The 22873-nt window shown below is 38.6% G+C and overlaps 2 protein-coding genes and 1 long non-coding RNA gene across 7 annotated transcripts in view; 2 read left to right on the top strand and 1 right to left on the bottom strand.

Annotated features, from left to right (window-relative positions):
- Positions 1–19058, top strand: part of lrwd1 (leucine-rich repeats and WD repeat domain containing 1) — a 25429-nt gene extending 6371 nt beyond the window's left edge. For 3 of the 5 annotated variants that reach the window (XM_007562983.2, XM_016676915.1, XM_016676914.1), the window contains exons 11-16: positions 718–790; positions 2010–2153; positions 2254–2357; positions 2561–2722; positions 3302–3411; positions 4806–5369. In XM_007562983.2, the coding sequence (XP_007563045.1) occupies positions 718–790; positions 2010–2153; positions 2254–2357; positions 2561–2722; positions 3302–3411; positions 4806–4958 (746 nt within the window). In that variant the 3' untranslated portion in view covers positions 4959–5369. Of the gene's footprint in view, positions 1–717; positions 791–2009; positions 2154–2253; positions 2358–2560; positions 2723–3301; positions 3412–4805; positions 5370–15301; positions 15314–16653; positions 16658–19047 lie in introns of those variants that run through there. The other 2 variants (XR_001663474.1, XR_001663475.1) reach the window with 2 other exon arrangements.
- On the top strand, positions 5715–22873 carry bckdk (branched chain ketoacid dehydrogenase kinase). Its single transcript, XM_007562982.2, has 11 exons — positions 5715–6120; positions 9334–9402; positions 9503–9613; positions 13274–13321; positions 15113–15232; positions 15352–15450; positions 16515–16588; positions 18028–18156; positions 18540–18629; positions 19907–20062; positions 20154–22873. The coding sequence occupies exons 1-11, from the start codon at positions 5872–5874 to the stop codon at positions 20296–20298; spliced, it is 1290 nt and encodes a 429-aa protein (XP_007563044.1). The 5' UTR covers positions 5715–5871; the 3' UTR covers positions 20299–22873.
- On the bottom strand, positions 9669–13265 carry LOC107837469 (uncharacterized). Its single transcript, XR_001663476.1, has 2 exons — positions 12507–13265; positions 9669–12224 (listed from the first exon to the last, which is right to left on the bottom strand). It is a non-coding gene; the product is annotated as an uncharacterized LOC107837469 (long non-coding RNA).

Below are 22873 nucleotides of genomic sequence, written 5' to 3'. Positions count from 1 at the left end.
GTGTGTGTGTGGGTGTGTGAAATGGGAATCCTTAATGTCTAATTTTGCTGGATTTGCAAATTAGCCTGTGGCTAGAAAACCTTCGTACAAAATAAGAGCTGCTTGGTTTTATCATGTAACCTTTTTTATTGGGCTGTCCTTGATTAAATAAACTTGAATAGAATAAATAAACAGCACAATCAAGGGTGTCTGAAGTGTGGCACCCTTCAGACACACTTCCAAGGGCCATTTATGGCTCTTGAAATTATTTGTTTGGCCCCTCACCACAAGTCAAGAATTTTCCAAAAAATTGGAAATTGTCTGTTTTTCTTCAAAGGCAGCAGTCTGAAGCCCCTTTTTAGTTTTGGATCTTTTTTGATATTCAGATTTTATTTTTAAAAAAGAAGTTTGTTGTTGAGTGGGTACAATCAAAAGAAAAAAAACCCCATCACAATAAACATTTTTTCATTTTTAATTTAATGAATTTTGCGGGCCACCAAAGTTTGAACACCACTGTTTTAAATCATCCCCGCCTTGTTTGGGAATTTGAACATGACTTTATTTTTCCTCTGAGTTTATCAAATCTTTATATAAATGTTCATTCTAGCCTCACTGTTCAGATCTTTGTACATTTTTACACACATCTCAGCTATCAACAACGCCCTGCCTCATTCAGTTTGGTTCCTCTTTTTTATTTATTTTTGTCTTTTACCAACTTCAGCCTGTGTTTTCTTACAGCTGGCTCCTACGACAACAAAATAATCATGTGGGATATCGGAGGACTGGACAAACATTGCAACTTCAAAGTCATGTAAGTTTGACTGAATGAAGTTCTTTTATCCCAAAACCATTTCTCTGGAACTTTCTCAGGATTTTATGTGATGGATCAACATAAAGTAGTGTTGGAAAAGGAAACGGGACATAATGAATTTGATCCACATCTGTTAACACGGTAACTATTAGTCATGCACTCTATGAGGCTGGCATTTTACAGAAGACTGGCAAGAAGAAAGACTTCCTGTCTGCAGTTTGGCACAAACCTAGACCAAAACAGAGAATGGCAAGAAAATCAACCCAAATTAACCCTTCCCTCTTTGAAACATGGCTGTAACCGTGTTTCCATGAGTTTTTTATGCGCATTTTGAAGCATTACATTAGAAAAAGTAGATGGAAAGGGTCAAATTTGGAATAACTTTCCCAATATCACAAAAAAAGTTTTCACGCTTGTTTGATGTGGTTCTAGGCTGTTCTGAAAAAGAGTTAATGCAGTAAAGATGAGATGGAAACACATTTGCCGATTAAGTTCTGACATAATGAATGCTCCCATCCACTGGTGGGTCTGCACCTTACCAGAGGCACAAAACCTCCAGCGCACAGAGGAGTCTCCATCTTTCTGAGGTGTATGCCAGTTCAGAGCCATGCGTACCTTTAACATTTGAAGGAATTTTGCTTAGCGTGGCCTGTTTGAATCGCTCCGAACTGGAAGATGGAAACATGACAAATTTGCATTTTCCTTCTTTGCTCAAAATTTACTTCACATTTGAATGGAAACACAGCTACTGATTAAATCTTGGTCGGTTGTAGCAAATTTTCCCATCAACAGATCCACAGATTAGAGATCCTTCCTCATCCATCAGGATAGGTAAGGATCATATCCCCTACTCCAACATCTCCCCAAGTGTACAGCCATACAGAGATTTAAAGAAGAACTGGAAAAGCAAATGAGGTGGATTAGCAGAGCTTGCCAACAACTAATGGTGTCATCCAGGACAAGTTGCTGTGGAATATCCTCTGAGACTGTCATACAGCAGCAATATTCAGTCAGAGGCCTCATTAGATTTGTTGGAGGTCTAACTGCTACTGAAGGTTCATTCTTCTCAGAGTGACTATTTGAAAATACTTGGATGATATGAGTTAATTTCACTCAATAAATAAAATGATTTGAACTGAATTTAAAGTGTTGAAAGATCCGAACCAGTCCAGGTGTTTTTAAGGGTTTCTCTTGAACTCCCTACTCGTCCTCCCTCCAGTCAGCTGTTGACGCTGGAGGTCGGCACCACGCCTCTGCACATCTGCCTGCCGCCAGCCTCCCCAGACACACACCTGCTGACGGCCTGCGAGGACGGCCTGTTCTGCTACAACACACAGCTGGGAGGCAACAGCACCACGAAAAGGTGAAGGAATTTTAGAGGTTCTAGGATTAATCAGGAAACACGTTGCAAATCTCCATGACGACCAGTCAGCACTGATTATTGTTGGTTTTTTTCTTATAAGGTCAAACAAAACGGAAATAACTTTCCCCATTTACAAGATGGAGGACAAACAACAGAACTACCACACTATCGATGGGTTGAGTTTTCTCACTGACGATGTAGTGGGTAAGTTAGATTTCTTTATTATCAGATGCAGTTCTGGTTAAAGACCACATGATGGTGCTGTAAGATGTAAGTAATTACTTCTTAGACAACTATAAATGGTGTTTATTGTTAAATTTTATCCTGGTGGTTTGAGGTTCCGAGTTTAAAACACAGACTTCTCTTGTTTCTTTTTGCCGCCTGCCTATGGGGGGCACTACTCCCAGCCTCTAAGAGCCACACCCACGGGTCCATTTACCTGTGGAGCTGGAGCGGCACCAGGAGTCAGCGGCCGGACAAGAGGAGCGGGTCGGTGTGCGCCGTGGTTCTGGCTGAGCTGCAGTGGGCCATCACCGACGTTCCCTACCTGTCTCTGAACACCTGCCCAGGTGAGTTCTCCTGGACCTGGCCGGATGACCCGTCTATTCGCTCCTGGGTTCCTACCGACTGGAAAACTCCAGAATCTGATTAGAGTTGAGATCTGGAGAGGAAAACAAAGGCTGAAGATAATGGTTCTGTTGGCCTCAGGCTTTTTCTCAGAGATTATACCCATCTAGCTATCCATACATTTGTTTGTCCAAAATGTAATTTTAACATCTCAACTGTGTAGGATCCCTGAATAACGCAGTACATGCACTCTCTTTGCCATCGAGTGTCTTTATCTGTTTGTTTTCTATCCAGTTAGATTGTTTTTAATGTGTAACTAATTTTTTTGGCAAGCCTCTTCAAAAACTACATCTCAGATTTCTCCAGCTCTTCAGGTCTGACGTCACATAATGCAATCATTAGCAGGATGCTGTAGAACCTGTAGAACCTTCTGTCATGCACAGTTAGACATCAGCCCTCGAGGACTGGAGTTTGACATTCCTGATTTATTTGGTTGGCTGGATGTTTGGAGCCGGCTGCTTAATGTTCCCAGCTGTTTGTTTGTAGCAGAAGCACTAACTTCCTGCATGTGTCGTCTTCAGGACGGGCCTACATAGTTTGTGGTGACGACAAGGGACAAATATGGACTTATCACATCACCAACCTCCAGAAGAACAGCGGTCAGAGAGGGGAAACCATTCCACCCACTGAGGTATTTCATTTCTACTCCATTTTTTCCTTCTTTCTCTCTCTGTCTACCTTGATAGATTACTGTAGAAGAGTCAGAAGGATAAACATCGCTTTGGGCAGAACAGTTGGTGCTTAAAGTAACGATATGCCATGCAAGCTAGTGGCAGAAATCTGAGAAGATGGTGGCTGGGCTGAACTGGACCCAGATGATGAAAGAACTCATTTTGTAAACAAGCAGGATGTAAACAAACCATCTGCAGGCATCTGTTGACTGCTAAATGTTATGTGCAAAAACAGATGGTTATTCACATTTTGGATTGCTCAGATTACAACCCATAACCTAAAAAAACTGATGAATAATAACAAATATGGATCTACTGAACAGTTTGTCCAGGTATTTTACGGTCAATATTTGGTCTGAGCTCCTTTTACAAGAATTACTGCAACAATGTGGCTTAGCATGGAGGAGGTCAGTCTGTGGTTTTACTGGGATGCCCATGAAATGCAAACTTCACTGTCATCTGAAAACAGGACTTTGGACCACTGAGCAAAAGTCCAGTTCTTTTTTCTCCTGATCCTAAGTGAGAATTAACAGCTGTAACCAGTCTTTATCTTTGGCCGCACTCCAAACATTGTGAATCTGCCCCTGAGCTCTTCAGTTAGCTTTACTGCAGCTTTCCCTTTTGCTTTTGCACTGTTTTCTACTGCACTTTTTCCTTTCACTCAGTTTTATACCTAGAGGGGTTGGCACCGCTAACTAAAAATTTAGTTGTGCTAACCCTAAAGCACCAATAATAAATTTTTGTTCTGCTAATGCTAATGTGGTATTAGCATAAGCTAATGCTGAAGTGCTAGATTCAATCATGCTGACACACAACATGTTCCACAACATAGTACATCTCCAATAATGAGTCATATTTGTTACTGCACACCTAAGTAGACGGTTTGCGCTTCAGGAAGTGAGTTTTTTTGGAACAGACAAAATGTTGTTCATGTTGTCAGTTTTGTGGTTGTTGAGTATTGCTAACTCTGTTAATAATTTTGCCGAAATGACCATTAATATAAACGTCTGACTACTTGAAGTAGGCATGAGTTTTCATGAGCTGTAATTAAAAGTAAAAGAAACAAACACTTTAAATATATCACTCTTTGTGGAATTTACCTGTTTATAAGAAGCTTAATTGTCTTTACTGAATTAGTCAAATTAATGAAGCTTTGATGGTATTCTAAATTGAGCTGCACCTGTTGGTATTAATGGACTTAGTCACTGAATTTCATAAATGTCTAAGAAAATGCAAATATTTGACATCAGACAATTTTAACATTTTAATTTATTTCAAAAGAAGAAATAACGTGAAGAATAAATCTAATTTTAAGATATTCCATTTGCTCTCATGCGTTTTCTTGTTTCTCTAGGTGCTAGAATGGCCGACCCTGATGAGGAAAGGCCTAGGTCAGATTGAGGGCCCCTCCATCAACAGTGTGGCAATGGACCCAGAGCTTCACTACCTGGTGGCACTCACTGATAAGAACTTGGTGGTCATATGGAAGAGTGAGGTGTTGTCCTGAGGAACACGAAATGTACCTAATTAACAACAACTTTCAAGCAGGTTTTCTTCTGTCTGAAAAGAGGCGGTGTTCAAATTTTCTTCCAAAAGATGATTCAGTGATCTGTTGGAACATCAACATTTTATCCAGACTGCAAAGATCTTCATCCTTCCTCTTCTTCTTAATGTCTTCAGGAAGTTGGCATGCTGCTCCCCATATTCAGAACGTCTAATACAGTTACAAATTTGCTCTCTGGAAGACAATGTCAGCTTGCTTTTTTTATAGCAGTTTTATAGTTTTTACCTGCTATTATTGTATGCATAGTTTGGTCAAAATAAAAGACACAAATTGAGATTTAAAAATGTTTGCAGAAAATATCTGTGACTCAATTGCTGTTCAAAACTTAATATTAAAACTTAAAATTCTCTGTGAGAATTGCTTGGATTTTTGCATTTTTATTTCTGGTGACTTTGCAGTTACAACATGAAGGTTTAGTTTGTGTGAGCTCCTCCTTGTGCTACTATCGCCATCCAAAGAAATGCTAACTGGCCTTAGCATTCATGACAAGCTTTACTGACGGGGAGAAGAAAATGTGGGAAGGAGCTTTAGACATTGTGTTTATACTACTGTTTGTCCATATTACATGCCGTGCAGAGTACAGTATGTGCCGTTGTGAATGGGGCGTTGATTATACTGAGCTCCGCCTCTGACTGACTCGCTGATTGGCTGAGCTGTCTCGTCGTTACCGTACATCTTTGACCTACTGACCAATAAGCACAGAGGCCTTTCTGTACCCTGTGTCTACTGTATTGAGATCAGATTCGTGCCTTTGTGCGCAACGACACAACCCTAATGGCTTCATAGCAGCTGTAGAATTCCGTTGTTCTGCACCAGGAACGGGCCAGTCCTGTTCGAGCTTACAGCTCGTCTCCAAATGCGACCGGGACTGGCAGGCATAGCGGCGGAGATGCTGAGCGGTGTCACCGGCAGGGCCAGGCCGAGAATCGGCAGCCTCTTACTGACTCCCGCAACCAAAACATTACCGGCGCTGCAGTCAGGCACCGGGAATCACAGATTCCGGTCCACATCATCAGCACAGGGTGTCTCAGAACTGGCAAGAGAGCGGTCGAAGACTGTCACTTCCTTTTACAACCAGTCCGCCATCGATGTTTCGGCAGAGAAGGTGAGGAGTGGATTATTATTATTTTTTGCTCCCTGCTGATATGCGGCGGCGAGGGAGTGTTAGCGCAAGCCGGCTGGAGCTGGCTTGGGCTTGGTGAGCAGAGCTAGCCGTTATAGCACCGTCGGTGCTACATTCAGTGAATGAGGAAATGCATAAAATAATCATTTTTAGTTCGGACTGCTATCTTAACTATCAGTTAAGGTTGAAAGCAAAAACTACATCTATTGTACTTTGTTATACAATAAAATAATTTGCTTACATAAGTAGTTAAGCGCTTCAACCTCGCCTTCTTAAAGCCAAATAGGAAAAATGTGATTTAGACAATGAAATAAGCGTATGGCTAAATTTTATTTTTAAAAAGTAGATTCGACAATGTTTCCTAATTACAGTACTCTAATTGGAATACATATTACTCATACAAATTGAATATATTTAAAAAATATCTTAAATTAAGAATCAGAACCGTTACGTTACGCTCTGATTTCCTCGGTTGTCTGCGCGTCCTTGAATGCAGCATCGCGAGGACAAAATGTTTAGCTAGCTAAACGATCTACTACTAATTAATAGTACCAATGGTTGATGAATAATGGTGGAGAGCGCGAATCTTTTACTCCAGCAAAGCTCACAAGAGTGGAACAATTTTGTGTTATCAGCGTTATCAGCTGAGGAAAGGTTAAGGTTTCAAATTCGGAGATTGAATAACCCAGTTATTACTAGAAAGTGAGTGTCTTTGTTGCTTCTGGTGGCTAATCTGACCTTTTGACCCTCTTTGAATTTTCATTTCGATTAAAATAGAAGTGTAAATTAGTAGTCCGACTAATTTCAGGATTAATTAACAGAAACACCTTCAAGTTTGATAGATTAGTACATCTATTAGTCATAGATGTACTTTTTTTTTAACATAAGACTCAGTTTTTTTTTCACAGTTGTCAACACTTTTTCCTTCCTCTTTGTTCTTTGCAAACTCAGATGTTTTAGTTCCTTACACTCAATCATTTTCAGTCAGGCTCTTACCAATTATCTTGTTATAAAGTGTTTTTTTAGTGTAAAAACAAAACCCCAGGTGTACTTTAAATTCTTTACATAATATCTGTGAAAGTTTAAAGATCTTCAGTTTCTAAACAGTGAAGTTGAACAAACTTTAACTTCATCATTTAACTGGACATTAATTCTGCAGAGCAGTTCCCAGCTAAGCTCTGGTCACCAGACAAAAGGGAAAGCTTGAAATTGCTATGTGCATTGCTGTGGTCGGACCAGGAGAAACTAGGTCAGATTGTTCCCCCTGACTGTCCTCCACTTGTACTTACAAGTTTTGCATCTGCTACACCTTGCCAAGAATTTTTTTTCTCAGGTTCAAATTAAGGTAAAGAGACACAGCATGACCGTTTGTCAGTAAGGTGTGCCTGCTGGGACTCATTTGTTGTTATGAAGGTGAGATCCAATCTCTGGGGGAAGCAGATGTAGCATGACTTGTCTTTTTTTTGTTGCTCTCTAGATCAGTGTTTGCTAACCCTGGTCCTCGAGGCCTTTCGTGTTTTAGGTGTTTCTTTGCTTCACCCTAGGTGATCTCAATTGACAGGTGTTTAGTGAACTGCAATCAGCTGAATCTGGCATATTGAAGAAGGGAAACATCTAAAACTTGCAAGATAGTGTGCATTGAAGACCAGGGTTGGGAACTGTTCTAGATAAAATCTTTTTTGCTACAAATTTGCAGCGCTGTGTCCTTTCAGATTTTTGCCGTTTTGGGTTTTGTGTTGCACCAAAATGTGTCAGATCAAACAAATTTTGATGCCTGACTGAATTAACCAGAGTAAATACAAGACGCAGTTTAGTTTGTTACCAACCTGCCCTGCTGCTGCGAAGCACTTGAAAGCAACAACTGCTATAAAGTATTTGTGATAACTTGAGTTTAATTGAGTTTCTTACATCGTTGTGCAAGAGCGGTGCTTCCATCAATGTTTGTTATGTTCGTTTTTAAGTATCTCATTAGAAAAGGTTGATGGAAATGGCAAAATTCAAGATAATTTTGCAAAAAGGTTTTTACGCCTGCTTGAGGGGGTTTGGGCTTTTCTGAAAAAGAGTTGATATGTTAAAGGAGAGATGGAAACACATTTGCTGAATAAGTTCTGAAAAAGCTAATTTTCTGAAGACTGGGAGTTGATGGGAGTCACGAAACCTTGAGAAAAATCTAATTCCCAACTTCAATCTCGCACGGGAAAACTCTCCATTTTTTCTGATATATGTGGTCCGTGCTAGTTTGCAACCTCTACTTCATGTTTATTACAACCATACAGAACTTCAAAATTTGACGAAACTTTGCGTAGTCTGGTTGATTTGCTTCACACCAGTAAATGGAAGCACAAATATTTCATATTTTCCTTTCTTTTTTTCCCTTTTTTGGCGACAGTTCAAATGTTTGCTCAAAATTCGCATTACAACTGGATGGAAACATGCTGTAGCTATTGATGAATTGTGGGAGTAGTTTTGGTAGGTCGGCCTCTGCTGTTAAGATTCCGTACTTTTGCCTATTTTCTCCATGTGTGTTGAAGGGCCTCACTGCTGTTCTCTAACATCCCAAAATCTTAATAAATTGTTTTTTAACCTTTCCAAACCGATAAATGTCAATAAATTTGTTCCTGCTCTTGAATTTCATTTGATCGGGATATGATGTGTTGCTTTGTAAGGTTTTCAGTCTTCTTCATGTTGTCACACCGCTTCTGTTTAAATAATCTCTTGATTTTACCAGCCTGGCAATAGTCAATTACGTCTTTCCTAGTTGATGTATGATTTATGGATTGCAGGCAATAACATTTTTATTTTATTTTCTCCTAAATTATAGTCAGCCATAATTAATCTTTTAGAGTGTAATCACAGGAACCTGTAATTTGGTGAGCAGTTGCTGAAGAGTTTTATCTTAGCGTGTCCCACATTTTATGCAAGAGCTTTCAGGATTTTCTTTTCCCCATTTGTATTTAGAAAATTATCGATTGTGTAAATCAAAATAACTTAGAATGAGTTACTTTAATTGGATGTTGAAGCCAATGAACGAGTTTATAAGATTGCTTATATTATCCAGTAATCGTTCCTTATAGATGCAAGCAAAATACACTCTTACTTAAAGTTTTGCTTTTCATGTTTAATTAAAATAAAAAACATGTTGTTTTTTTATGAAAAACAGATTTTAATTGACTTCCTTTATGATTGTGTCTGCAGGCCTCAGTGCGGCTGACCTTAGCGACCCTCCTGTATTCTGGGAAGTCTCCTGATGGACACCACATCTTGGTAAACACTTCACCCACGCTGAGAGTAAATCATCTAACCGCAGTGCCTTCATGCCCTGCAGCTTCTCACTGTGTGTGTGTGTGTGTGTGTGTGATCCCAGAGCAGTGCCAAGTACCTTCACAAGGAGTTGCCTGTGCGGATCGCCCATCGCATCAAGGGCTTCCGCAGTCTGCCCTTCATTATCGGTTGCAACCCGACCATTCTTCAAGTGGTAAGGACACACTCCTGTAGAAACTCCTTTGATAAAGTCAGTATTTTACTTTTTTGAGCTAAATATGAAGGAACCCACTACAGCTGAGGTTATAAGGACTGGGGCTGTCCTCATGAGTCAGTGCTGAACTTTGACAGACCGGAGAGAGGTGTGGAATCACTGGTGGAAGTTTTAATGAAGTATTTCGGTGAAAAGACTGAGAGGAACATGAAACTGTCAATCATTTAAAATTCATGACAGAAACACAAGCTGTGTTTCCATTTAACATTTCGAAAATAAATCTACTTAATAGAAACTCCACAATTTTGCATTACACTCTCATTTTTATATATAAAGTTTTTGCATTAGGTTTTTTTCAGTTGTATCTAAATCAGTGGTTCTTAACCTTTTTTGAGGTACCGAACCCCCCAGTTTCATATGCGCATTCACCGATCGAACCCAGGTTAAGAACCACTGATCTAAATTAATGTATTTCGCAAAGCTGCAATAGAAACACTTTTTTCGCATCACAACCGGATGTTACTACTGACAGAAACCACGAAAAAGAAGACAGGAAGTGGTAGGATGACGATGGTGTGGCATGTTTTTTAACGACTTATCACGTGAAGAAACTTATTCATGTGCGATTTTAATTGCATTTCTTTTTTAATGGAAACGCCATTGAAAAATTATGTCTTTTTGATTTTAGTGGAATATCAACAAAGTTTTGCGCACATAATGGAAATGCATCTATATTCAGAGACAGACAAGATTTAGTAAATCTAATGTCTGAGAGCTAACTTTAAAAACAAATAGAATTCAATAAAATTTATATTACTGGCTGAGATAACAGCGATGCTAATAGATCTGGTTCAGAAGTTCTTGCTTCACTTGGGCACAGCCGGCCTAAGGTATAAGGTAACAGGGCTGCTCGAAGTGGCCAGATTAATTATTATTAGTACTAGCAGTGAAGACTGTGTGCCACTGATTCAGTGAGGTACATTAAGTCTGGAAAATATTGAATGTATTTTCCTGGTCCTGCTAAGTGTGGAAAATAGTTATGTTTTCAGTCTTTGCTCCCAAAAATTGATGGAAAACTTGATTTGAGTCTGGAAAAGCAATATCTTGACATTTTAGAGTAGAAATATCCCTTATTGTTACATTCAAAAACATAAAGGCTCACAAGAAAGATCAAAAAGTGTTTAAAAAAATATATAAACAATATTAATAATAATAGCATACTGTACAAGATTATAACATAAACAGTTTTGTTTCATTCTTTTCATATCAGAGAAGTAATATTCTGAATTCAAATGGGATTCAGTAATATTGCGTTTTTAATTGTTCATGCTGCAAAATGAAAACAATCCAGATTTATATTTAAATTTTAGATGTTATTTTCATCCAAATAGAGAAGATTCAGTGCTACAGAATCCAACGTTTCTGCTGAGTCTCACTTCTTGAATCCAGCGCCTGCAAATATTTATTACTATTACATGGTTGTTCATAATCCCAACGTCAAAACATGACCCCATTTCCGTGACGCTTCTGATGCAGCAGTGAGGTGTTGTAAATCAGGCGCTAGAGCCAAAACAAATGAGTAAATCAGAGGCATAACCTGTGTGCTCCGGGGTGTAACGTTTCACTAACTGCTGATCGGAGCTGAAACATCCACCACCGCTACAGGTTCACCTGGCCTGGGAATGAAGGGCCTTCCCACTGAACACAAAAGTTCCGTGCTAGTCAGGGTTTTCCAGTTATTTTGTGCTGACATTGCTGATCCCACAAGAGTGGAGGAGCTTCTGTCTTCACCTTTCTGCAGGATTTACCTGCTAACTGTGGCAGTTTACTGCCTTTTCTTTCCTTTTTACATCATTTTAACCACATAAATGTTTGGTAAGGTGAAAAATCAAAACAGAAAGATAAATGCTGTGTGATTAGATTTAGTTTTAGTTCCTGCTGTTCTGTCAGATCCTCTGCAACAATCCTCAAACAAACTCTCCTGTTTGAGAACAAACAGGAGAGTTTGTTCTCCTTGCTCCAGTTAAAGAGACTTCATGTTGATGTGTCAACGCGTCGTCGTGTTGACACGCTGTCAACATGACGACGCGTGTCTGCCTGTTGTCATGTGGACATGTTTACATGTTGACATGTAGTTTTGCTGTCGCGTTGATTTGTTATCGTGTTGCCATGTCATCGCGTTGCATCAAGACGTAGCCTTACTCATTAAAGTCCAGGGTTGAGTCGGGGACACGGCAAACATATGGAACTGAAGGAAACGTGTGGAAAACACCGGTCAAACCATCACAGTGTCCCACTAAAGGTACCCCACCCTGAGTGAAACACAGTGGAGGCAGCGTCATGCTGTGGGGATTTCTTTCTGTAGCCGGAGAGCTGAGTTGATTGGAGAATGAAGACAAATACTAGAAGATGAAAACTTACACAAAAAACTTGAGACTGAAAGGTTTACCTTCCAAAAAGTTCTAGAATAAATCAGACATTAATAACTTATTATATTATTCTTTAGAATGGAAGGTTTTGACAAATAAAGCCTTAAAATAAAAAAAAACATAGATGCAACAAAGTGTGTATTTGTTTACTAGGTTTCTACATTAATCTTAATTTCAAAAAGCTTCAGAAGAAACATTAATCCAGGTCTTGTTCGTGTTGCAGATCCTAGAAAAAAAAATCTGTAATGTTCTATAGATTGATTTTCGACAAAAATTGGACTATTTTACATATTTGGTTAGTTTATTATTGAGCAAATAAAAATAAGAAAGGCACAATTTATTTAGTCTAAAAGTTTTATTGAGAAATAAATATTTTTGTGGACACCCAAAAGGGCTTTCAACTTGATGATTTGTGCCCTCGTGGCAAAAAGTTTGGACACCGCTGGCCTAGTCAAAGCTTTGACATAAATCTAGATGAGAATCTGTGGAAAGACTTGAAAATTGATATTAAAAATATTCTCCACCTTTGCCTGAGGTTTAGCTTGTTGATGGATTTTTGAAAAGTGTGAATTATTTTCCTTCTGCTTCACTATTATGTTCCATTTTTCTTGCTGATCTCACCTCATAAGAACCCAGTAAAACACACTGAAATTTGTGGTTATAATGTGACAAAATACAGGAACATTTTAGGGTATGAATACTTTAAGACAAGGCACATCTTTAAAGGTTGTAATGAGGCCGTTTCATAATGAATCCGGCTGTAAAGTTGGGTGCCAGAACATCCAGCGGGAACACATTGTTCTTGGAGGTTGAGATTAAACAGGCAGCATTCCTCTGCACAGGCTGCACAGCCGCTCTAATCAGCCAGAATAAATGCTTCTGTGGAACAGAAAGAGCTTTTTGTGACATAAAAGCAGAGTCACCGTCTCTTCCAGCCAGTTTTCTCCCTCTAAGCTCTTCTCACCGTGTCGATGAACCTTCACCCAGATTCCTCATCTGGTTGCATAAAGCCTGGCTCCTTTCTTCATGGAATCAGAAGAAATGGAGGTCAGCTCAAATATCTGTTAGCAGATGAATTATAACTGTTGCAAAATGTTATTTACACAGAAAGAAAACAGAGGAGGATCCTGAGAGCTTCTGTAATGCGACCCATGTGAGAGTTTGTTGGAGTTGCAGTGCGGTCGGTTCTGGTCATGTGACTGAGATCCGTCTCTTTTGCTCTTTCTTGCAGCATGAGCTGTACATCAGAGCCTACCACATGCTCAGCGACTTTCCCCAGGTGAGTGTCACGCAAACAGGAAATACTGCAACGGCACACGGTTTGGGTTCATGAGTTCAAGTTCAGCATTTCTCAAGGGAAGGAGGTGGGGAGGGCGGGGATGTTCAAAGTGCAGCCTGCGAGCCAATTTTGGCCCTTTGCATAATGTGCTGTGGCCCCCAAAACCAACCACGATTCAGTAGTTGAGCAAATCTCACCTGTAAGCAGGTAATTGATGCAGATTGACTTTTTATGATCTTTTTGACATTTTTGCAGATAAAATTGTGTTTAAATAAAGAATAATTTAGGCACAAAACAACTTATCGCTTATTAGCAAGATTCAAGCAATCATCTTCATTTTGCAGTAAATTGAACCACAAACATTGAGCAACTGTCCCTCAGATTTGGGTGAAGAAATCAGTCTGATTTACAAAAGCTTAGTTTGTTGTTGAGGAGATAAAAGTAAAAAGAAAACACAAGAACTTTATTTTGATGAGTATATTTTTTACTTTATGTTTATGGCCCGCAAGTGCTTTCAGGGTAACAACTTTGGCCTCCCTGGCAAGAAGTTTGTACACCCCTGTTACAGATTATTTGGTTTAACCCGTCATGGACTAGTGAAGCTAATCTGCTTCCCTCCTGTCTCTTTGTGAAAACAGCTTAGGTGGTGCATGAAAACCTTTTTACATTTACGTACAATGATTTATGCATTTTTATGCATTTTCTACCGTTTGACTATTTAATTAAAATTTTGCATGCTTAGCTCACTGTTGAGCAAGTTCAAATACATTGTTTTATATAGTTTTTTAAATTTTAGTTTTTAACAGCAAACAAAAAGTACTTTTAACCTGACAGTTTTGGCCTACATGATAAAACACTGCAGACCTAGGTGAGAAGCTGTGTCTCATTTTTACTCCAGTCTGCCGGTTAATAAGAATTTTGTAGATAAAGTGCCAGTAAAAAATATTCATCTCTTTGAATGTTTCATCTTTTTTATTTCTCTTACAAATCAGTCATGATCAACAAAATTAGGCTTTTCTGACAAAAAAAGTTTAGAAAAAAAACCGTTAATGCCAAAATAAAAATATTTATGGTTAAATAAAAAAATGCAACGTAAAATGTGTGAGTGCATAAATATTCACCCCCTTCAAGTTGGTATTTAGTAAATGCACTTTTGGCTGCGATGACAACATTGGTCAGTATTCAGGGCCTTAGAAATTGTTTTCTATCCATCCCCTGACTTTGCACTACGTTTCAATAATCTTCTCTCTGATTGGTCGAAGTTTTTCTTCTTGCTGTATTGGCAGCCATGAATACTGGTTCCTTTTTACTGTAGTTACTGGAGACAGTTACTGCATTCAGGTGATCTCCGTTCCACTCAATTTGACTGTAACCACTAATTGGCTGGACCTCTGTTGAATTAAAGGAAGTGGATATTTATTCAGTCACTTACTGTGTTATTTTGTGTTATTATGCAGAAATCAAGTTTCATTTTGACATTAAAATTGTTTTTCTTTTTGTCAAAATCATTTTGTTGCTCATTGTTGATTTGTACAAGCAGTAAAAAGCATAAAACATCCAAGGGGGTGAAAAGTATTTATAAACACTGTAGTTTACTTTAAAAGGCAAAAAGTTCAGCTCAGCATCACATCCCGCCTTGAAAAAATGACTATAGGAACAAAAAGGAATATTTTAAGCACACCTCTACAGATGGATCTTTACAACCACTTTAGATGTCATGATGTAAAACAAAATTCCTTGACTGAAGGAAATCATTTTCAGACTCAATGTGAGGTTTGTTTCTGTGGACAGATCAAGGACCAGGAGGTCGAGGCTCGTTTCTGTAAACTGGTGCAGCAGCTGCTGGACGACCACAAAGACGTGGTGACCATGCTGGCCCAGGGCTTCAGGGAGTGTCGACGACACATCCAGGCAAGAGATGCACTCTGATCGTTATCACTATTTACTGGAGTAATTATGGTTGAGGGTTTAAAGAGACAGGAAGACCAGGAGCCTCGTCAGTTACCGTTTCTGTTTTCTCCATCATCCAGGATGAGACCATCATCAGGAACTTCTTGGATACGACGCTGTGTTCCCGTCTGGGAATCCGAATGTTAGCCACACACCATCTGGCTCTTCATGAAGAAAATGTATGTTTGACTGCTACATGAATTAGTATTTATATATAGACTTTGTTGCTATATTTAGCAACTTTCAGAGCTCTTCTAGGACTTTAAAAATAATAAGTGACTTGTGACAAATCCAGAGATTTTTTTTCTGTTATTGAGACTTTGCCAACAACCTCTGACTTGCCACCAGAGGGCGTGTGTCTTACTGATATGATTTTATACCTGAATGGTTGTGTGACGGAGTTGCACCATCGTTACCAATAGAAAAATTAAACTGCAGTAAGCCACCATTCAACCCAAAGATGGCAGCACTGATAAAGTTTTTACCAAATAATGCAGAATTTAAGAACAAATGTCAACAACAGCGTATTAGGACCATTGAACATAGGGAAAAAAAGAGGAGTAAACTTCTGCCAAAAGTAAAAAAATTTTTGACTTTTTTTAGGTTTATTTTCAAAATTTCTGCTTTTCTTTAGCAAATTTTTTGACTTTTCAAACTCAAAAATTAACTTTTTTAATTCGCTGTCATACAATTTACACAGCAACATAAAATAGCGCCCAATTTATACAGCTTATCTCCAAAGAAAAGGTTGATATGGGGTTTAGGCTACAGCGCATATGAGGGAGTAGTTTTGGTCTCGGATCTACATTTTGACAAAAACATAAAGTCAGTTAAAAAACATCACCAGATTAAAAGTTCTCCTTTATTTCCAGTGCACTGCAGCTGTGTTTGCTGTAAAAAAAATCAACCAGACAGTTTCAGCTCATCCTGTTTCTCTGCTCTAGAATGAACTCCCTGAAAACATGAGATAATCAGAAACATTTAAATCTGGACTGAAAGCATTTATTCTTTTATGCCTTTTAATATCTGTACTTTAATTTTGCTTTATTATTTTTATTTCCTTTGAGCACTTTGGGTTGTGATAATTGGTGTGCTACAAAAAAACACTTACCTTTTCTGATTTTTGTAGTCAATTCTGGTTTGCTAAAGTCTATAAATAAAAACCAATAATTTAAAGAAGCTGATGGTACATCAGGTGTTTTTCTATGACAGGAATGACATTTCTCCCATGTTTGTCTTCCAGGCGGATTTTGTGGGGATCATTTGCAGACGCCTTTCTCCTAAAAAGATCATCGAGAAGTGGGTGGACTTTTCCAGGTGAGTTTGTTTGCTCAGTGCCGTCAGATGAGTTCCTGTTTCTTTCAGTTCTTTTATTGGTAGAGGAAGGTCAGAGGTCAGCTGATAAACACATGTGGATGAGATACGAGCCATCGCTCTGCTTACCATGAGTCTTCCTGTCAAACGGCGCTTCTGGAATCCATCAGAAGCTTCCTGCTGGGTTTGGACCGCTCATCAAAGCCATTCGGAAGATTTTCCTTTTAGAATTGAGGCACAACTCAGTTATTTATTTGTTTTAAAATGCCTTAGTGATCATTTTACTGTATATTTGGTTGAGATGTTTGCTCAGCTGGCAGGACAATTTCGTGAGTGTAAATGTCTTAAAATTTAGCCTGATGTGAATCAAGTTTAAAAATGTGACTTTCCTCATCATCTTTGCACTATTTTAGGGATTCAAAATTCTGATTGGAATTATTTTACAGTTCTGATTTGTGGGTTATATTTATAACAGCATGCAGTATTTTTGTGCTCTGAGTAAACTGAACATGTGCACAAATATTCAACGATATTCAAGACCTGTGGAGTTTGTTGGGAGCAGTGATGTTTATGGAGTCTAAATAGTTACTTTTCTTCTGAAAGTAACATTTCAAGAAGAGATTTCTAAAATAGTTTGTCTACAAACAACAACAGTGTTTTGTACTTTTAAGTTATTATTTAATGAAAGACTTTAATAGACATAGTTTCATTGTTTACATAAAGTCAGTTTATGTTAGAAAATTTGTAAGGTTGTTCTTGTTTGTCTTAACACCAACCTGCCAGCAGGACTAGAGGTGGGAATTAGCCACTTGGCTTTAATCTCATGTATTTATGTGCTAATCTTTATTAATCTGTATTGAAAAAATTAACATAGCTGAACATAAATCGTTAATCGAAATAAGCGTTTTTTCCTATAAAATCAACTTGATTTCAGTTAAAATCACTCATTTACAGTGACAAAGATTTGAAATTGGAACAAGCTGCTTTTCACTACTTATTAGATTTGATTAGATTAGATTAGATTAGATTAGATTAATCTCTCCAGAAAGTTAGGAATTTAAAGTAACTAAAGTATAGGGTTTTTGGTCATTTTTAGCCATTCAAGTCAAAAAGACACAACGCAAAAAAACAAAAAACAAAAAAACAACCAAAAGTGAATATAGAAATAAATAAACAATATTTAAATTCCTGTCAAGGCAAGAAGTCGAGGTGTGGACAGAAAAATGTGTCGGTGGAAGTGAGCCGTTACTTTTTTTATTATTGTGACATTATCAAAATCACAACAGCAACAACAATAAACATAAAAAATGAAAAAAAAAATGTAAAGGGTAAAATGAAACAAGAAAAAATAAATGAAAACACTAAATATAGCAGCAGTGTTATAATACTGCAGGATAGATGGAGAAATGGTCATTGTGGTTCATTCTCTGTGTCGTCGACAGGCGTCTGTGTGAACACCAGTACGGTAACTCTCCCCGGGTCCGGATCAACGGACACGTGGCGGCCCGGTTCCCCTTCATCCCGCTGCCGCTGGACTACATCCTGCCAGAGCTGCTCAAGAACGCCATGAGGTAACAGACCGGGAATGATAGCAGGAAGGCAGGAGGAATAAAGGAAAGAGGGATTAGTAATGAATGATGTTTGTAGGAAGGAGACATGAAGACTGAAAGATTCAACTGTTTCTTTTTCTCTTCTGAAACTTTAGTGGAAAATATCACCTCCCTTACAGACAATTACTGAAAACTTTTCAGTGATCAGAAGATCCACTGAAAGTGGTTAAAAAAATGCAAAAACATTGTTTAGTTTGATGGTTTTTAGGCTCTAAAAACAGAATAAAGACTACTGAATTGATCTCCTGTGTCTTAAGTCACTCAGAAGTGTTTTGAGTTATTTTTGTTTTTAGGGCCAACATTTCTGTTAGTGTTTTACTTTTTTATTGATGCTCCTCCTTCAGAGCCACCATGGAGAGCCACCTGGACACTCCGTACAACGTCCCCGATGTGGTCGTCACCATCGCCAACAACGACATCGACTTTGTCATCAGGTCAGTGGTCTAAATGCACGAGTTCAACTCTGAGACCAAACGTTGGCCTGCAAGATAAATGTTTGCCAAAAAAGAGGAAACTTGTGTCTTGCATTAATGTTCAGCTAGGTGGACTTTAACTAGGCCATTCCAACACCTGAGCATGTCACATGTGCTCACCCTGCAGGAAGTTGAACTCCGATTTTATCGTCCTGTGTTTGAACTCAGGCATCTTCTCGACTTCCCTATCCCTGCTGAAAAACAATCATCCTCTCAGACATGAGTTCCCAAACAGCGTTTAGCTTCTGACCGCACAGACAAACGCTATAAGATATGTAAAGAAAGTTTGACTTTTACAATGTTTTTTTTCTCACTTTATTCTCTATTCAGTCATTATTACATTCATGCTGCTTCATAACTTCTGATTTTACTTGGCCAGTATCAGGTGTTAAATTACGACTTTATTAATCTTAATTAATTACCTAATAATTTTTCATCACAATCCCTTGCCTTGATTATATGAAGATATGTCATATTTTATACCAATCACACATGAAAGTTTGAGCGTTCCTTAATGGAAATGAATGGATGGATGAAATGAATGGATGGATGAAATGAATGGATGGATGGGGTTTTCTTATTTTTGCAATCTCCCCAACTTTCTGAAGCTCGTCTGGCGCCCCCTAGTGACGCCTACTTTAAAGACACTGCCCTAAGCAGAGAGTGTAGTCAATATTTTTGCTTTTTTCCAAAAAATATTGGCCTTTATGCGGAATGCACAACTAATATTTGCCATCACAACAGTTTGTCTCAAGCTGTTTGTCTTTGTCTGAAACGTCTCCCTGCTGACCGTCTGCTGGGCTCCTTGGTCTTCATGCTGCTGGTTGTTCTTTAAAGGTGAAACAGAACTGCTGCATAAAAGGGAGTGAAATAAATCTGAGTTACTATGTTCCAGTTTTTATTTTCCTCATGTCTTTTTGCTCCCCATTGATACCCTCTTGGTTAGTCAAATAAAATCCCCCAAAATCCATGAAAGTTAGTAGTTTCAGCACCGTAGAAAGAGGAATATCTACAAGTTAGGAGTAGTAATAGTCCTAACCTGACATCTAACCTGGCCTGGTGACTCCAAACAGCAGCTCTGCTTTGCACAAATGCTCAAACCCCGTTTAAAACCGAAGTACTAACGGAACCATTAATTTACGTACCATCTTACCACCAGTACATCGTTGTATAGAACGGTACATCGTTTTACCTGCAGTGGTTTCCTCTGGTGACGGTTATGATTTGTGTGTGTTCAGGATTTCAGATCGTGGCGGCGGCATCCCTCACAAAATAATCGACAAGGTGATGGATTACCACTTCAGCACTGCCGAGGAGAGCGTGCAGGACCCCCGCATGAGCAACCTGTTCAACACCATCACTAACAGCGGGAACCAGTCCAGCCCAATGCACGGGTAAGAATGGGACCTGCAGACGCACTCTTTCGTTTCTTTTACATTCGTCACTAATCTGGCCGTTTCTTTTTTTTTTTTTTTACTCTTGTAGATTTGGTTTCGGCCTGCCCACATCCAGAGCCTACGCAGAGTACCTCGGCGGCTCCCTGTCTGTACAGTCCATGCAGGGCATCGGCACCGACGTCTACCTGCGTCTGCGCCACATCGATGGCAAAGGAGAAAGCTTCAGAGTGTAAAAGTGGCTCCCTGTAGGTCCAAACGAAGGAATCAGGCCACGATAGAGGGTTTTCTTCCCCACGCGAAGGCAGGCAGAGATGAGGTTATATGTCTGCTGAGTGGCAGCCTTCAGATCGCTCTGTCAGATCTTCTTTGTTTCGCCTTTTACTGATTATAAGCTATGTTAGCTCTCGATTTAATGATTTCGGTTGTCTTTTGTGTTTTGCACCCTTTGGCATGTCGTCTCTTAAGATTTGTCGGTTCATGAATTCTTGAATGTTTTTGTTTATCGGGAACTTTCTCTTAAAAGAAGAACTTCATCATTTAAGAGATTCACGTTGATGTTTCTTGTTTCGAAACACTCCCAGTCTGTCAAGGTCAACTCACAGGTTTCATGAATCATTACCACATTTAGTGTTTTTTTTTGTTTTGTTTTGTTTTATTTTTCAAAATCTAAAGCTTACCACGGAAAAATGGTGAGAGTCAAAGCAGTAAATGAGTTCAGACCACTTCGCTGGAGTTAAAGGAGTTTTGGATCTTGTGACTTTAATAAAAAACGCAGATGAAACGTAAATATTCAAACTGCCAAAACTCAAGTTGCTTTCAGTCTTTCTGCTTAGAAGAATCTTAGATCTGTTTTCTGGACTGGAGATGTTCATCTGCCTTACTGTGCAACTGAACTGCATGATGACTTTTTACTTCTCTTTTTTTTTTATTCTACTGTCTGATGCCTTCATCGGTTTACACAGATGCACACAGTAGCACATCCGTTTGTTGGTTTTCCACTATTAGATTTTGTGTGGTAATGATTGTCTCTCGCACCGATCACAGCCGTTTTTGACATTTCAGGAACAACTCACAAGCTAACAATATACCAGAGAAGTGTTTAACTTTTTTTTTTTTTTCTAAGTGTTGGAGTTTCGTTAAAAGTTTGTGGTCTTTGAGATAGGTTTCCATTTGATCATGTTTATGAAAAGCTAACCAACTGAGTTTGTTGCACTATAATACTTTTATGTTTTTGTTTTTTTTTGCTAATTTGCATTCATTCGTTCAAGTAGCAGCTTGAGTCAGTCAGGTTTCCAGTGAGGGTGAAGTGTGCACACCTCCAAATTGGGCATACGGTTGCTGGGAGTCCAGTGGAAATAATCAAATTCTCCATCTCCTGCTCTTAGCTCGTAGAGTTTTAATACAGTCAAACTTCAATTCTCAGCCTTGATTGGATCTGCGAGCCCCGCCAAAAAATATGGAAGGTTATGAATATTGTTGATGGAGCCCTGTATCTGCATTGTCTTATTATGCTGATTCAAAAGCACTGATTGTATTTGTTCTTCTACAGTATGGACTTAACTGGTTGGGGTACAGAAATCTCTCATTTAAAGGAAAGTATCACAGACATAAAGCGTCATAAGGCAAATAAAGGTAGAAAACAGAAGTTATTAACTAAGAGCTCACTAAAACAATGTTTTAATGTTAGATTTAGCAGATTTTCAACATCTGGTTTCAAAGTTGGGAGGGAAAAGAAAACTAAGATGGCTACGTTGTGTTCTTGAATGCACAAAAGTGACTAAACTTCCCCCCTTCAGTCAAATAAATGGTTAAAAAGCCTTGATTCATGTGGTTTGGAAATTTACAACATAATAAACACTATGAGCACTCCCATGATTGTGGCGAACATTCCCCCAGAGTGGTGCTGTTGTTATGCAGCAGATCCTCCTGAATGCTTCATTTACATTTTCTTTTTCCTGTAGCAAGACTTCTGATTGCTGCATTCACTGTCATCCTTTAAATGTGAAAGGGTGTCAGGAACCCAGCTTAATCCCACGTTTGCAGCTTTCCACAGTCTAAAAACTCTCCATAGTAAAGTTTTTTTTTTTTTTAAAATAACATGAAAACCACAAATAAGATGCTCAAATATTTTTGATTAGCAGCTTTACTTGCTGTCAAAATATATCCTGGGTATTTGTAAAGTTTACACACAGACATTTAAATTAATTGTTGGCTTGTGAGGTGTTGCGAATGTATTTTATTTGTAAAATAGAAAACATTTGCTTTCATTTTTTAAAAGGCTGCAGTATTTATTTCTCACCTGATTATTAAAAAAAGAGATCATCATTATCAGTATCTACATTTCTTGGTTAACTGGTGTATATGAACTGATGTTTTTATTGTAACTCCGAAGGTCTTGGAAGTTATAAAGATGGGGGAAAAATGTAGCTTAAGCCTATAAAGCATTAATAGTTTATTAGTATCCTTATTCCAAAATATTGCTGGAACAATGTTGAAGGGAGGGAGATTTTCAATTTGACGGTGCCATAAAATGTGCACTGATGCCCTCTGCTGGTCTGAAAGAGTTATAGCAGGGAGAAAACTTTGAAGATAAAAAGGCTATTTTTTTTCTTTTCCTATTTTCTTTTTCATTTTGGAATCGGTTACTAGATTTTTAGATTAAAATAAAAGATTATTTGAGAAAAGAGAGTTATGTTACTGAGAAAAATATGCTGTCATGAGGAGTTTTGTCTTCTGGACTAACGCTGGTTTCTCATGAATTTTGTTTTGTTCAAGATTTTGTAGAAATTAAATTTTGCCTGTTCACAT

Source organism: Poecilia formosa, unplaced genomic scaffold, assembly GCF_000485575.1.
Source record: "Poecilia formosa unplaced genomic scaffold, Poecilia_formosa-5.1.2 Scaffold143, whole genome shotgun sequence".
Classification (NCBI taxonomy): domain Eukaryota; kingdom Metazoa; phylum Chordata; class Actinopteri; order Cyprinodontiformes; family Poeciliidae; genus Poecilia; species Poecilia formosa.
The sequence above is the reverse complement of the archived record's forward strand: the minus strand, read 5'-3'. Positions and strand labels throughout refer to the sequence as shown.